The sequence below is a fragment of the Aegilops tauschii genome, chromosome 3, assembly GCF_002575655.3.
Source record: "Aegilops tauschii subsp. strangulata cultivar AL8/78 chromosome 3, Aet v6.0, whole genome shotgun sequence".
Lineage (NCBI taxonomy): Eukaryota > Viridiplantae > Streptophyta > Magnoliopsida > Poales > Poaceae > Aegilops > Aegilops tauschii.
The window spans coordinates 104,320,778-104,338,108 of record NC_053037.3 but is presented as its reverse complement, the minus strand read 5'-3'; the positions used below and the strand labels follow the sequence as shown (position 1 = coordinate 104,338,108).

The following is a 17,331-nucleotide window of genomic DNA, read 5'->3' as shown; positions in this document are numbered from 1 at the left end:
CTGCGATTTATGCAAAAATCATGAGATTACAGCAGGTAATCTTTTGCAAAGCGGTGTTGATAAACTTATTCAATAAAATGACGTTCCAATATTTAAAACATGCTATTATATGACTTCCTAAATGATTAAGAGTGCTAACCAATTAATCTACAGCAGTAAAATCATACAATAATATCATGTTACAAAAAATAGCATGTTAAGCGCATCTAGTATGTGAAAACTAGCCCAAAAATTGAATTCCCGAGGTATTTTTAAGCCCAAAAACGCATTTTCAGCGAAAACAGACAGTTCCAGGGGGGTCTACGCGAAATATTGCTGCAGGAATAAAAATCGCGCGAAAACTGAAAACTACAGGGGCTAAACCGCAATTTTTACGCGACAGCCGGCGCCCCCTTTTTTTTTAGAGGAGGGATCCCACGGCCGCGGCCCATCCGGCCCAACAGCCAGCGGGCCGGCCCAGGCGCTGCGCTCGGGTTAGGCACGCGCCGCTAGGGTTTCCCCTAGCGCCCAGGGGCGGCGGCGGCCAGTTCGCGCGGCGGGGGCGGGCGCTACCCGACGGCGGCTAAGGCACGCGCCGGCGGCGGCCTAGGGCCGGCCAGCTCGCGCGGCGGGGCCTGGCGCCAGCCGACGGCGGCCAAGGCACACGCCGGCAGCGGCCTAGGGCTGGCCAGCTCGTGCAGCGGGGCCTGCACGCGGGGGCGGCTGGGGCTGGCCATGGCCAGTGGTGCGGCGCGCGGCACAGCCACCGGACGGCGCGGCCACGGCGCGCGGCGCGCGGCTTGCGGGGCACGCGGCCATGGCGCGGCGGCGCGGCTCGGCCCCGGCGCGACCCGGCCGGAGCAGCACGGCCAGCACGGCGCGGCTACGGCCACGGGCACGCAGCGCGCGCGGCCACGGCCACGGCCACGGCGGGCGGTGTGCTGCCACGGCGACGGCCAGCACGGCGGCGCCGGCGACCAGCGGGGTCGCAGCCAGCAGGGCGGCGCGTGCAGCGGGCACGCGAGCGCGGCGACGGCAGTCGAGCGCTTGGCGACGGGGACGTCGTCATCTGCCTCGGGATGGCAAGATCGTGCGTCTTCGGGACGTCACGACGCGTGTACGTCGGGTACAACGCGGCGGTACCGTGATCATCTGGATCACGATCTGTACCGATTCCCGTATAGTGTAGTCAACAAGTCTCTCGTGATCCAAAAACATCGACATTGGTCGACGACGTGTTCGTCCGCTCGATTTTTGGGAGAGAAATCCACACCATAGGTAGATGTATCCGAAAAAATAATCTAATCACAAAAACGGAATCGTAGTAACGAGAGGAATCCATTTTTGCAAAGAGTGGGGATCGGATCTTATACCTCCGCGGGATCGACGAAAGCCTGCGTGATGCAGGCTTGACGCAGGCTTGATGGAGAGTTGATGGAGCGAAGCGTGCTGATAACGTGTTCCGCAACTCCGCCGGCGAGTCCGGTCCGAGGTTGCGGAGCGAGAGCGAGCGTCGTAGACGAAGTAGTCGAAAGTAAAAGTGACACAGGGAGATAGAGGAGACCAGCTTTATTAATCAATGATCAGGTGTTACAATGATGGCTCCTCGTTGCTTTATATAGGGGTAGGTGGTCAAAAGATAAGTACCCACTTAACGTAAAGTGGGAGAAACGGGAGGGGCTAGCCGTATCGCACGAGGCCGCCGCCACACTCGGTCGCCCCGGTTTCCCAACACGAAAGATGCGCGACAGAGAGGGTACGTACAACCGCAATGAAGATCAGAGACCGTAGCCGTTCTTATTCTATTTTTGGGTGTCAAAAACCGTAATCGACCGGGCGCAAGCGGTGACGGAGATGGCGTGCACGTCGCCCCGCCCGGCCGGCCCCGACGCACCGGGCGACGTGGCGCGCTGCCGCACCAACAAACGGAGAACGCTGCGTCTCGATCGAGCCAACGGCCCGCATGCATACGTCGACCTGACAGCATGCTGCCTGCATGGCGCGATCGCGGCCAGCAGTTAATTTGTGGTGCGTGGTGTGCGCGCGTGCATGTGTCCCGGTCTATCGATCATTGCAGTACCGTGCACGTAGTCGAGATTCCAACCGGGTCGAGGTTCCTAGTGTAATTTTTGATCGGGTTCTAGCTGTCGCTGAGGAGTGAAAGGCCACACACGAGGTTGTTCACCACAGTTGGGACGAGGGAAGCTGAAAGATGGAAGAAGCAGGAGGAGGGGTGGGTCAAGGCGAACGTGGACGGAGCTATGTCCAGGGTGAACGGCACGGGAGGAGGAGGATCTGTCCTTAGGGACAACCCTGGCATACTGCCATTTTTTCCCATCTACTCACGATGCAGAAGTGGTGGAGCTGCTGGCTTGTTGGAGGGCCCTTTCTTCGGCAAATGAACTAATGGTGGGAATACAAACAGGCCAGAAGTAGACGAAAAACCTTCAGGTTGTGTCGTCATTCTCAATCCTAAAAAGAGAGCGCACGGTATTCCGAGGATCATTCTCGAGACGGATACACAAGTGGTGGCGAGGAAGCTTATGAATGAGGAGAAGGACTTCTCGGCCAATGGGCAACTGGTTGAGGAGATGAAAGAGTTACTCAGGTCTTTTCTGTGGTCTAGGGTTGCTTGGATGCAGCATTCAGCAAACAATGTTTCACATGTCCTAGCTAGCTATGAAGGATAGCTTGAAATCTTTATGTAAAACCTAGCTTCATGTGTCTCCTGAGTGTGTTAGCTCGGAGATCATGTCTGAGGGGGCCTTAAACATCGAATAAAGTGGCAACATTTCCCCTCCAGAAAAAAGTACCATGCACGCACGTAGTTAGAACCAGATATGGCATGCGGTGATCTGATGCGTACGAGTATTGGCCCATGTTTTAGAAATTTAATCAATAACGAGGTAGAGGCAACTTTTCATTAGCTGCAGGATATTTTTTTTAGAGTACGCCAATGGCGTACCTTAGCTTTATAGAAGGCAGAAAGTTAAATTACAAGACGCCATTACAAGATGCGAACATCCCAAATGGCACACCAGACGCCACACCAACTAAACGCACTACGACTACTCTCTCACAAAATGGTCTAAGCCTCCAACTCCGAATCCCGCCGCTCTCCAATCTTTGATCTCTTGGAGTACTTGCTCAACTAACTGTGGAGGTGTTTTTTGTTGATGTGGTCGGTTGAACACCCTAGCATTCCTTTGCTTCCACAACGCCCAAGCCATCCCTATGATGAAGGAGTCGAATCCTCGGATGGTCCTACCTGTGAAGTTCCTTTGCTGCTGGAGCCACCAGTCTTGAAACCTTCTCAAGTTCGTCGGTAGGTCGATGTTGATCTGGAAGATGTCGAAGCATCGGTGCCAAACCTCCCTAGCGTAGACACACTGAACTAGAATGTGGTCTACATTATCCTCCTCTTGCAGACATGTGAAGCAAGCAGAGGGCTGGTCTTGCAACCCGTGTCGTGCTCGCCTATCCGAGGTCCATAGTCTGTACTGCACCGCTAGCCAAGCGAAGATTTTGCACCGCAATGGTGCCCAACTCCTCCAAATGCACTGCGCCGTGGGAGATCTTGTGAGCCCCATACACAACCTTTGATACACTGATTTTGCCGTATAAGCCCCGGTCACATCAGCAGGCCAAGCGAACTGGTCGGCCTGCTCCTCATTGCGAGGTACTGTAGTTATCGCAAGGCAGAGATTTGCGATTTGTATGTGCGCCATGAAGGAGATGTCACCCTGCACATCGGCGGCCCACGCGTTATCGATCAAAGCCTGCCGGACCGTCCTGGAGTTACGGGCCCTAGTGCTGACGAACTCCATGATAGTTGGGGCGATTTCGGCAACCGTAAAACCGTGGATCCATCTATCTCTCCAGAAGAGCACCTTTTCGCCATTACCCAGTGAGATCTTCACCAGAGAGTTGAACACGAGTTTGGTCTCATCATCTTCCACCATTGGTATGCCCTGCCACGGTCTATCTGGATCCGTTCGACGCAGCCACTCCCATCTGACTCTGAGCTGCAGAACATTCAAAACACTTGCCCGTCAATTCAACTATCAGATGCCCATGACAGCTGGAAATACCCATGGGGCAATCTTTTCTCCTCCATAAAGCTCTATAAGAGGTTCACCACAGCAGAAGACGCTGCACCAATTTTCAAGAAGCTCTGGAAGAACTCTACCATACTAAGATACTCCCTCCGTCCCATAATCTTTTCTCCTCCATTATGGGACGGAAGGAGTACAAGATATTTTTCTGGCTTCTGTTGCATGATAGAAACAATACTGGAAATCTTCTACACATGGAAAGGATCACTCAAGCAGACTTGCTCCTTATCAAGCACAGGATTAAAATAAAATATTCGAACTTATTAACAAGCTTTAAAGAAACTCTCAATTAAATTCTGATGATAGGTTTCCCACGAGCTGGCATTGGCTGATTTTTTGTAACATACTTGGACATTTTCTGTTTTTGTTATTATTAATATATAATTACCGTAGAACGATTGTTCTATGGTTTTCGGTTAAAAAATTTGTTCATGCTGGCACGACAGATTACAATGATCGTTCGGACTTAAGAAATGCATTACACCCCTGACATGATGGCTAATTAACTGCCAATGTTAAATTAGTTGGTCTTTAGAAAAATCTGATGGGTGCCAGCTTTTCTTCTGATCGATGACGCCACTGTAGTATTTTTATTTTTATTTTGAGTTGGGCAACGCCACGGCAGTATTTTTTTTATTTTGAGCTGGACGACGCTATTGCAGAATTGCTCAGTCTCAACCATTGCGTAGTTTAATTTTGCCGCAGCGACTATTTCTCGCTTTAGCGAGACGTTACGAGACCTCTCGCAGCTAACGACTACAGTAATGGGCTGGCCCGTTAGCTCTTTTTTTTCAAAAAAATAGAGTAAAAAATCAATGCCCTCGGCGAGGCTAGATCCTGGGATCTCCTTCTTTCAACTATGCGCTACAAACCCTTGCACTACAATCGACTTCGTCTACATTATGTAGGGCGCACCTTAATTTTTGATTGCAAATTTTTGTTGATAGCTTACCAAGCTGACCACTTGGTAAGGCGCACCCTAATTGAAGCGAGTCATTTGTGTCTTCAATTTTTTTTTTTCATTTTCCTTTTCCTTTGGTTTAATTTGTTTCTTTTCCGGTTTTCAGTTTTTGGTTTTTCTTTGTTTCTTTTTGTTTTTCACTCTATATTCTTATATACATATCAACGTTTTTTTAAATACTTGTTCAACATTTTTGAAATACTTGTTTGGTTTTATTTTTTCTTCTCCATTTTTGGTTTGGTTTTCTTTATTCTTCTTCATTTTTTGTTTTTTCTTATGTTTGTTTTTGTTTTTAGTCTACATTTTCATATATGTCAAAAACATTTTTTTAATAAGTGATCAATATTTTTTGTATATATGTTCAACGCTGTCCGAACTCTTATTCAACATTTTTCAAATAATTGCCCAACACTTTAATACTTATTCAACATTTTTTAATACTTGTCCAACATTTGTCAATTACTCATTCAATATTTTTTTAATACTTATTCAAGATTTTTCAAATACTCATTCAACATTTTTCAATACTTATTCAACTTTTTCAAATACTTGATCAACATTTAAAATATTTTAAATACTTGTTCAACATTTTTCTAATTCTTGATCAACATTTCAAATACTTGTTCAACATTTTTCAAATGTGTTTTTGAAGAGTGTTTTTTGAAGAGTGTTTTTTGTTATATATATATATATAGAGAGAGAGAGAGAGACACACACACACACACATACAATATTTTAAAGTATAAACAAAAGTAAAAAAAGAAAGCAAAAAACATGAAGAAAAACAAAAAATGGCTGGTGCCCGCGCGCGTGGGCCGGCCCAAGTGGCGGCTCCCTTCAGGGAGGGTTTGCTCCTATCTCGCTTAATGCGAAACATAGCGCACCCCTAATTTTGCTCGGGGCATGGCGACTTCAAATGAATTGAGAAGTACTCCTTTTGAAGATCACTCCCACCTGTTGAGGTTGTGGCAGGTGGCGCCCTCTCATTCTTGGACGGACGAAATTTCTAGCTACATGGGCTTGCCACAGTTTGAAGCAACTGGGCTACATCTTGTGGCCCATGAGTAGATAGGCCACCACCTCTGGACATGACCATGAAACTTTGTTCGGGTCGTGTGGCACCGCATCGTTACGTAGCCCATCGTCTCCGTTGTTTCTATTGACCACACAGTCCCCTCAAAAAGAAAAAGAAAAAGATTGACCACACAGTCCCGAGTCCTGTCCTTGACCACACACACCCGTGTCTACGATTGTTCCACAGGAAAGTTGTGACTCTGAAGCTCAGACAAGAAAAGAGAGGTAGCGTCTCTGAGAGGCGATTCTCAACAAAAGTTACGCTCGTACTATCGGTTGAGGCGTCAATATACGTTGTACAGTACGTTCAATCCGCCTTGTCTGTCGACATATTGATCTCTGCTTCTCCAGTACGGCCGATCTACCAAAAGGCGCCGTAAATTTCACTCCACGCCCAAAAATTCCAACTCCCTCAGCTCCACACATGTACCTCGGTGATAGTCTGTACGTAAGTAGCTCTATATAGGGAGATTCCCTCGTCCCTATCCGGAGATTCAGGAGCAGGCAAAGCACACGCGAGCGGCGCGTCAGCGGTGACGACGGTCGATCGGGGACGGGATCTACCAGCCTTATCACCGTATCATATCCGGTTACGTTGCGTTATCACTCAGAGCATCTCCAGCCGTTGGCCCCTCAGGGGACGTCTAAAATCGCCGCCAGGGATGAGCCGGCGCAAAAAATAGCCCTGGGACGAGTTGGTCCCCTGCCACTCGGCCCGGGACTGTCCCAGACGCGTTTAAAAAAGGCAAAAATACAGCAAAGTTCGGCGAAGTTCGGCATATATTACATAATAGTCGCGGATTTTTATTACATAATATATCTAATTAAAAAAGAAACTGGCTAAACGCGGAGTAGTCACCGTCGTCGCCGCCATCCTTGCCGTCGTCGTCGTCGGGCTTCTCCTCCTTGACGCGGCCGTCCCTGGTGGACCCCTGACCGGCGTCGCCAACGCGAACTGGTGGCGGCGGCGCGTCGTCGTCGTCGCTTTCCTCGATGACGACGACTCCTCCTTCGTCGCGGCCCCGGCGGCGCTGCGCGAATCGCCGCAGGGCGGCGCACTGGCGCTCCCTCGCCATCTTCAGGGAGTCCACGCGCGCCCATTCCAGGGCCGAGTCGTCGTCGAGCTCGACGTCGCCGCGTGCTCCGTCGTCACCGGCGCCAGTCCCCGGCTCCGTCTTGGGCTTGACGAAGCGCGGAGGAGCCGACGAGGAGGCGCGTCGGCCGCCCTCGTTGATGACGATGCCGGCGCTGCGAGTGCGCCGGCCGAGCGGCGTCTCCGCCGCGGGCTCGGCCTTGACGCCGAGCAGCGCCGGAGTGCCGGAGGAGTGCGAGGAAGAGCGCGAGGAGGAGGAAGAAGGGGAGGCGCCGAACCTCCTGGGCAACCATTGCCCGTCGCGTCGGCGATGAGCCGTGGCCGTGGCTGCCGCCCTCGCCGGGGGGGTATGCCAACGGCGGGTCGTTGCCGCCCTCGAGGTACGTCAGAACGCCCTCGAGGGTGCGGCCGGGGACACCCCACCACAGGTGGCGTCCCTCGCTGTTCTTCAGGCCGGCCACCACCGGCGCGCCGTTGGTGGACGCCATCCTCTGCTGTTGCCGGCGCTGGAAGTATGCCGTCCACGCCGCTTGGTTGTCGGCGGCGTACTCGGGGAGGGCGAGTTGGGCGTCGGTGAGGGAGGCGCGCACGACCTCGACCTCGTCGACGAAGTAGGACGGTTTCGCCACGGCGTCGAGCAACGGGGGAATGGGCACTCCCCCGTTGCTGAGTCTCCACCCCGTCGGCCCGGCGCGCATGTCCGGCGGCGCCGGGATGTTCGCCTGGAACTGGAGCCAAGACTCCTGTTCGCGGAGCGAGCGGCGGCCGAAGCCGTTGGCCGCCGCCTCATCTCCGGGGAATCGCTCGGCCATCGGGAGAGGGAGGGAGGGAGAGGGAGGGCTCGACGGCGGCGCTCGGGAGAGGTAGAGCTCGGCGGCTAGGGCTAGGGCTGGTGTGGCCAGAGGCGAGGGAGGCCACCGGTTTATATAGCCGCGCCGCGCCCGTGTGTACGCGTGCGAGGGAGGGGAGGCGTCGGCGCGCCGCCCCGTGACGCGCCGCCCGTGAGAACTCAATGGTAAGGCTGACCGGCAGCAGTCTTGCCATTGATTCCCCGCGGGAAACCGAGGCGTTGGGGGGAAGACGACGCACGTTGTCGCTGACGCGCCGGGCCCGTGGCTCTTTCGCGTCAAAACCGCTCGCCCCGGCGCCCCGAGCGCCCCCAGCGCGCCGGGTTCGGCCTGGATCCGCCGGCACTAATTTCGGCCCAGGCCGGCGAAAATCGGGCTTCTGGGGGCGCGACTGGCGCGAAAAAATCGCCTGAGGAGGTCTTTCTGGTGCGCGGCTGGAGATGCTCTCACTCTGCCCACACCCATCACCACCCAGGTTGGCGGATCCGGTGGCAGCGTGCACGTACGCGCGCTGCTGCTGCTGGCCTCCAGTTCCGTCGATCGATCCTGACGCGGCCACCGCGGTGGCAACGCTGGTGGATTACTAGTACATTCTGTTGAGAAGGTTCCACCACGGCACGGTACGGGCGAGCTGGCCGCGGTGGGCGTCGCTCAGCTCATTCGCTCCCGGGCCGGCCGTCGGAGTCTGGAGAGCAACACGCCTGTGGGCTCTCATCTCTACACGCTTCCGGACGACGGACACATGCGGTGTATGCAGCCGTACAGGCACATGGGTTATTTTCTCCCTTCTCTTCGTCAGATCTTCTTGGGGCCATTTCTGGATGCCTCCAGTTATCCAGCTCAGCTCCGATGTTTCCACGTATGTGCGTGTTTGCGAGCGTGCTAATTTTTCGTCAGAGATGGGACATGATAGAACCAGATACAGAAGGGGATCGAGCAACCACCTCACTATAGGAGAGCACAGGAAGGAGATTAGATTGGAACAACGAGTCAAGGGCAATCAAGGTTCATTCGGTAGGTTGCGGAGTATGGAGAAAACAGTCAACACAGTAGTGGCATAGTGCATCATTTGGCTCATTTTAGCTCAGCTAACCGATCGAGAGAGAGAGTTGGCCCAGGTCCTCAATTATTTTTGAGAGAGAAACATACGATATGAGATAGGCGTATTACTTAATACATTGTTCAGGTTGTAATATGACTTAGTTTTTGGTTGCTAAATTGTGATGTGTGATGTTTATCTATTATTTTCTGAGAAAAATAACCATTAAAATGACTTATTACACAGGCACTACAATAACTTATATATTATTAAAAATGCCTAATCCACTGTTATACCACACTCAGCCTAATGTTTTTCCATATCAAGGCCACTCCACCAGCGTAGAATTGTATCATCATGGACTACATATGCATATCAAATAACATGGATGATAAACAGAACATTTGCAAGGAAAAGGGAAAGAAAGGAAAAGAGTAAATAGCACTGGCACCGCGGGTGCATTTTAGTTACACAACTTGCAAACCGGAAAAACACATCATAGAACTTGCATTGCGGGTGCAATCAAGTCACACACGCCAGCTGAACCGCGCCGACGCCCGGTTTTCTCTGATTTCAGGTCACGCGTGGCGCACGTGACGGCTGTGGACGGCCGCTTTTCTGCAGATAGCCCCCTGAAGTCTCAAGCAATGCCGCATTGAAACACTCCTCTGTTTTCTCTCGCTGCCTCTGTTCGTTGCCGATGGGAGAGGAGACAGGCGGCGCCGCGCCGTCATGGAGCTCGTCGGCGGCCAGGGTGCCGGTCCAGATGGTGTTCCATCCGACGGTGGAGTTGTTGGGGAACGTAGTAATTTCAAAAAAATTCCTACGCACACGCAAGATCATGGTGATGCATAGCAACGAGAGGGGAGAGTGTTGTCCACGTACCCTCGTAGACCGAAAGCGGAAGCGTTAGCACAACGCGGTTGATGTAGTCGTAGGTCTTCACGATCCGACCGATCAAGTACCGAACGTATGACACCTCCGAGTTCAACACACGTTCAGCCCGATGACGTCCCTCGAACTCCGATCCAGCCAAGTGTTGAGGGAGAGTTTCGTCAGCACGACGGCGTGGTGACGATGATGATGTCCTACCGACGCAGGGCTTCGCCTAAGCACCGCTACAATATTATCGAGGTGGACTGTGGTGGAGGGGGGCACCGCACACGGCTAAAAGATCAAACGATCAATTGTTGTGTCTCTAGGGTGCCCCGTGCCCCCGTATATAAAGGAGCAAGGGGGGAGGTGCGGCCGGCCAGGGAGGAGGCGCGCCAGGAGGAGTCCTACTCCCACCGGGAGTAGGACTCTCTCCCTTCCTTGTTGGAATAGGAGAAGGGGGGAAAGAGGAGGGGAGAGGAAGGAAAGGGGGGCGCCGCCCCCCTCTCCTTGTCCTATTCGGACTAGGGGGGAGGGGCGCGCGGCCCTGCCCTGGCCGCCTCTCATCTTCTCCACTAAGGCCCACTATGTCCCATTAAGCCCCCGGGGAGTTCCGGTAACCCCTCGGTTCTCCGGTAAAATCCTGATTTCACCTGGAACACTTCCGATATCCAAATATAGGCTTCCAATATATCAATCTTCATGTCTCGACCATTTCGAGACTCCTCATCATGTCCGTGATCACATCCAGGACTCCGAACAACCTTCGGTACATCAAAACTCATAAACTCATAATATAACTGTCATCGTTAAGCGTGCGGACCCTACGGGTTCGAGAACTATGTAGACATGACCGAGACACGTTTCCGGTCAATAACCAATAGCGGAACCTGGATGCTCATATTGGCTCCCACATATTCTACGAAGATCTTTATCGGTCAGACCGCATAACAACATACATTGTTCCCTTTTTCATCGGTATGTTACTTGTCCGAGATTCGATCGTCGGTATCTCAATACCTAGTTCAATCTCGTTACCGGCAAGTCTCTTTACTCGTTCCGTAATACATCATCCCGCAACTAACTCATTAGTTGCAATGCTTGCAAGGCTTAAGTGATGTGCATTACCGAGTGGGCCCAGAGATACCTCTCCGACAATCGGAGTGACAAATCCTAATCTCGAAATACGCCAACTCAACAAGTACCTTCGGAGACACCTGTAGAGCACCTTTATAATCACCCAGTTACGTTGTGACATTTGGTAGCACACAAAGTGTTCCTCCGGTAAACGGGAGTTGCATAATCTCATAGTCATAGGAACATGTATAAGTCATGAAGAAAGCAATAGCAACATACTAAACGGTCGAGTGCTAAGCTAACGGAATGGGTCAAGTCAATCCCATCATTCTCCTAATGATGTGATCCCGTTAATCAAATGACAACTCATGTCAATGGCTAGGAAACATAACCATCTTTGATCAACGAGCTAGTCAAGTAGAGGCATACTAGTGACACTCTGTTTGTCTATGTATTCACACAAGTATTATGTTTCTGGTTAATACAATTCTAGCATGAATAACAAACATTTATCATGATATAAGGAAATAAATAATAACTTTATTATTGCCTCTAGGGCATATTTCCTTCAGGAGTTGCCGGTTCTTCGCACTGAAGGGCACGGGGGTCGGACTTACGGTGAGTTTCCCTCTCCCCCTATCCCATCCCCCAATTTTAGTTAGGGTTTTCTCCTTCATGCAATAGATGAAATACTGGTGGTGCATCTAATTAGTTTTAGGTCTGAGATGTGCAGTACTAGGTACTTTACATGGTTGGTACGTCTTTTTGTATGTTGGGCTGCATCCTAGGGTTAGTTCATATTGCCTCCGCTCACAATCGGTCCACTTTGCAAATGTAGGGTATGATTCGGTGAAATTCAGTGTGGAGGTGCATCATGGTGGGTTTTTTGCGGGAAAAGGAGTGAATCTGACATATTTGGATGAGAAGATAACATGGTTTGATAACCTGGACAGGAATACACTATGTACTGATGTGATCTGCTATATGCTAGCACAACTGAATTATCCTGATGAGGAGAAAATTATGCTATGGTGCCCACCTGGTAAAACTCTTGCAGATGTGGTGGAAATTAACTTGGAAAATGACTGTTTCAAGACGGCCAGAGCATCTGTTTACTCCAAGGTACTGGTTCTGGTTGTTAAACATATCAGAGAACAGAAGCAAGAGGAGGAAGATGACATTGCAACTAAAGGTTCCCCTGCACTACCTACAGTTATAATGAGCCCTTTTAGCACAGAGAAGATTAGGAAGATGAAATCAGAGACAGTGGCAGGTAGTTCAGACAATGCAACTACTGTAGAGCAACAAGCAGATGCAGCTGGTTCAGAGGACCAAGAAAAATCAGATGTGTCAGAGAATTCAGAAGTTTCAGAAGAAGAGTATGATTGTGATTCAGACATTGATCCTACTTGGTATGAAAGTGATTATGGAATGGAGGAGGAGGATGATAAGGATTATGATAAGAATGTAGATGATGTTGTGCGTGATGCTATGGTTGAGAAGGGCAAAAACATAGGAGCTGAATATATGCATGTTCCTAGGTCAGATGATGTTCATGAGGATGATCTGCAACTGCCAGAAGAGGATGACTGGGAGAAAAGACATAAAAGTGACTCTGATGATGAGGAGTACAAGGCTAAGAAAAAGAAGGAGAAACCTATATATAGGTTTAAAACATTTAACCCTGCTGTTGACATGGAAAGCCCTCAGTTCAAGCTAGGAATGGTATTTGAATCAGTGGATCTACTTAGGAAAGTTGTAGCACAATATGCAGTAAAGAACAGGGTGCAAATTAAGAAGAAAAGAAATAACAAGCAAAGGTTTGAGGCTGTGTGTTCATAGGGTTGCCCTTGGAAGCTTGTGGCTGTCAATGACAACAGGACACAGTCTTTCCTTGTAAATACTTATGTTGGAGAGCATACATGTGAAAAAGTTTGGGATGTGAAGGAACTAACAACCCCTTTTCTTGCCAATAAATATGTAGAGAAGTTCAGAGACAATGACAAGATTTCACTGTCTACCTTTTCAAGAAAAGTTAGGAAGAAATTCAACATGGAAGTTAGCAGGCACAAGCTAGGGAGAGCTAGGAAAGCAGCATTGGAAGTTGTGCGTGGGGATGAGGTGAAGCAGTACTCATTGCTTTGGAGATATGCAGAGGAAGTAAGACATAGCAATCCAGGGTCATCTTTCTATCTGAACCTAGAGAATGGCCTATTTAGTACTTGCTACTTAAGTTTGGCAGCTTGTAAAATAGGTTGGCTGAAGGGCTGCAGGCCAATCATTTGTATTGATGGCACGTTCATAAAAACAAAGTATGGTGGCCAATTACTCACTGCAGTCGGTATTGATGGCAATGACTCAATTTATCCTATTGCAATGGCAGTGGTGGAGACAGAATGTTATGCATCTTGGAACTGGTTCTTTTGTACACTGAAGCGAGACCTCAACATAATTAACACAAGCGCAATCACTATCATGAGTGACAAACAGAAGGTAAATCACTGTTAATGTTCAGTTACTGCTTATATTCAGAGAAAGTAGTGTTGCAATTCAGTTACTGTTCATGTTCAGTTACTAGTGTTATATTTAGAGTAACTACTGTTAAAGTTCAGTTCATACAAACTAAGATATAACTTGTTTTCTCTATTAGGGGCTAATCAAGGCTGTCAATGAGCAGTTCTGTGACTCGGAGCATAGGTTTTGTGTGAGACACTTATACCAAAACTTGCATTCAGTGCACAAAGGTGAGACAATAAGACAACAAGTGTGGGCTTGTGCCAAATCCACTACACCAACCATGTTTGAACTAAACATGGAGAAACTGAAGCAAGATAATCCAGAATCTTATGCTTGGTTGGAAGATAAAGCACCAAATCAATGGTCAAGGGCTTTTTTCATGAGCTTCCTAAATGTGACATTCTATTGAACAACACATGTGAAGTTTTCAACAGGTAAATGAATGTTGTTCTTACTGAATTGCCTGTCTTACTTAATTGCCTGTCTATAACAACAATAACTGACTATTGTTCTTACTGAATTCCACTAGGTACATACTAGAAGCTAGAGAATTACCTGTGTTGTCCATGTTGGAGAGGATAACATGACAGTTAATGCACAGGCATATGTCAAAGAAAAAAGAAGCTACTCAAAAATGGAAAGTCAATCTAACTCCCAAAATCAGAGACAAATTAAGAAAAAAATGTAGAGTTGTCTGCCAATTGTCATCCTGAGGAGTTAGGCATGGGTGTCTTTGGTGTTTTGTCCAATGACAAGCAATACATAGTCGAGTTAAATATGCATACATGTACTTGCAGAAGGTGGCAACTCTCAGGTGTTCCTTGCAGCCATGCATGTGCATGCTGCAGACATGAAAGGATTAAATCTGAAACCATGGTTTCTTCTTGTTACACTGTGGAAACATACTGTCTAGCTTATGGGGTACAGATATATCCAACTAGAGATAAAGATGAGTGGGCTGCTATATCTGCAACACCTATTTTGCCACCACTATATGAGAGAAGAGCTGGAAGGAGAAGGAAGAACAGAAGGCAGCAACCTGAGGAGAGTGAAGATGGCACCAAGCTAAGCAGGCATGGTGCTATTATGCACTGTGGTTACTGCAAAGAAGCTGGTCATAATAGAAGTGGCTGCTCAAAGTTGAAAGCTGCTGTAATAAGAGAAGTGGGTGGGGATGATGAGGAACATGTTGCAACTCACCAAAATGAGCAAACTGAGCAAGTTGAGCAAGTTCCAGAGCAAACTGAGCATGTTGCAGAGCCAAATGAGCAAGTTAGAGCAAAAAGTTCTAGAGGAAGGAAGAGAAAGCCCACTAACAAAATGAATGAACTAGTACAACAGCTGATGGAAAAGGCAAAGAAAAAGAAGTCCAAAATGGTTATTGATGAGAATGGAGATGTTGACTTTCCAGTAATATTAACTGTGAGTTCTACTTTTTCTACTTACTAAAAGCAAATTAATTAAATCCTTTGCTTACATAGTGTTTGTTGATGTTGTCAGCATATTCAACATAGAACTATGAGGCCACAGTTGGACCCAACACAAGTACAAGACAGCATGATACATATTTTATCACATGAGGTACTTATAAAACAATTGACATATTTTATTATTCATTTCACAAATGACATGAACTAACATATGGTGAAATTTACCCTGTCCTCATCTTATTTATGTGTTTAGGGGCCAGCACAAGGAGTACCTGTTTCTAGGATGCACCGAATTCCAGATGAAAGTGCATTTGTTGCTGAGCTTAGGGCCAACATTCCAGATGAACCAGCACACACAACACAAGGAGCAAGAGGGGCAAGAGGAATAAGTGGAGCAAGAGGTGGGCCAGTGGCAGCAGGAAGAGGACCAGCACATGAACATGAACCAAACCAACCAAGAAGAAGAGGAAGAACAAATTCTAGAAGAACAAGAGGGAAAAGGAAAAGAAAAACTAGGGGAATGGAGTGGCTCTTACTTGGGGAAGGAACAAGTAGAACTGGACATGTGTAAGAGGAAGCCCAAGATGAGTTCCAGGTCGCCCAGAAGATTGAGATGCCTTATGTTCTCCTGAACTAGTAGTACTAAGTAGTATGAAGTGGACATGTGCTACAATTTCATTTTGTTGTAGTATGAAGTGGCAACAAATTGAACTTCTGTAGTGGTATGTACTGGTCTTTTGGTGGTTACGAAACTCTGCTGAACTACTACTTAAATTGTGGCTGAAATTATGGACCGATCTTCTGCATATTTGGAGTCATATATGTAGAGCATACTTTTGCACACATGAAACAAAATCAGCAAATTCACATAAGTGACAACAGTTGTAACAGACAACATTCAGGATTACAACATCAAACTAACAGTAACAAACTTACAACACGACACGACAAGTTCACATTCAACATTACAGACCAACAAATTCAAATGAAAACACCAAACTCTACTGATCGTCGCTTAAGCTTTGCCATATTGTCCAGGGCCAGTGCCATCTATCTTGCCGCACCAGGTGGTGAAAGTATGCTTCCAGGTAATGTCTTCATCTTCATCGGGGAGAAGTTCTACAGCCAAGCCTTCAGTTAGCAATGGGCCACGATCGACGACCTCTTTGACATGCATAATCACTGGAAAATCTACGGTTGCACGCTCTGTGGGAGAATTTGGAGCCGGCGGTGAATGTGCGTTCTCGTCGTTGGAGTCTGGCTTCCATGACCCCGTAGGAGGTGTAGGAACAGACACGGTGAGCACCTTTGGCACCCCAGAAGGGTTGCGCAGCCACGCGGTGACCGGCAACACCCACTTGTCGGTGGCCGGGAGCATGTCAATGAGCTCGCCGTCGACACCGGCGAGCACCAGGTTGACGGTGTGTGCATCCCAAGCCTCCTCCAGCAGCCTCTCCAAACTCAGCAACGTCTTGTACTCGAGCTTCCCGGCTTGCCACGCGAGAAGCTTGACCAGCGTTGAAAAGAAATCCTGCTGCCACAACAACGAAGCTGCTCTGACGCGTGCACCACACGAGTGCAATCATCCGTCGACTCGAAGCAAACGAAAAAATGGAATGGTGGGCAAGTGACCTCCACCTTGGTTGTCTTCCGTCGGACAACACAGTGAGACTCCATCGCCGCCGCTAGTGCCTCCGGCATCACCACGCTCCGCGGCTGTCCAATGATGGTGGCGTACAGGACACGGCCATAGAAATCTCGCTCGAGCGCCACCATGCCAGCAGTACGAGCGATGACAACCCGCCCGCACTCCGGTCGCATCTCCGGCTCGCCCCGCTGCCACACCTCTTGAGGAAACATACGCAAGTCCCGGATGCGAGGCCATGCCACAGCGGGCGCTGGAGACCTGCCATCGCTGCGGCGACAGCGCGGCTGGCCAGTGCCACGCTCTCCTCGCTGCCCGCCTGCCATACTGTCCGCCACGAGGATGGCGGCACCACGGCTACTTCCGGCGAGGGAGGAGGAACAACTCCAGCCAGGAAAGCCGCCACCGCTCGAGCTCTCGCTGCCGTCACCGCCACCGCCCATCTGTCAGCTTAGTCGGTAGGTGTGAGAGGACAGACGAGAGCTAGGGATTTGGTTTCGATTTGGGAACTAGGGTTCGATTCGGTTATAAATCTGCCGAGATTGCAATACGGCCATCAAACAATATCGAGAAGGACTTTTCTACAAAAGTACTGAGAAAACCGGGCGTCGGCGCGGTTCAGCTGGTGTGTGTGACTTGATTGCACCCACAATGCAAGTTATGTGACGGGTTTTTCCGGT

General features: G+C 49.3%; 1 protein-coding gene across 2 annotated transcripts; it reads right to left on the bottom strand.

Moving 5' to 3' along the window:
• Positions 1 to 15,857: 15,857 nt before the first annotated feature.
• LOC120975604 (uncharacterized) lies at positions 15,858 to 17,126 on the bottom strand. Of its 2 annotated transcripts, none has more exons than XM_045234174.1 (2): positions 16,645 to 17,126; positions 15,858 to 16,540 (listed from the first exon to the last, which is right to left on the bottom strand). In XM_045234174.1, exons 1-2 carry the CDS (start codon positions 17,092 to 17,094, stop codon positions 16,022 to 16,024), a joined length of 969 nt encoding a protein of 322 aa, XP_045090109.1. In that variant the 5' UTR covers positions 17,095 to 17,126; the 3' UTR covers positions 15,858 to 16,021. The 2 variants fall into 2 exon arrangements, with proteins under 2 accessions (XP_045090109.1, XP_040258182.1); XM_040402248.2 differs by having other exon boundaries at positions 15,858 to 16,537.
• Between the last annotated feature and the right edge of the window lie 205 nt (positions 17,127 to 17,331).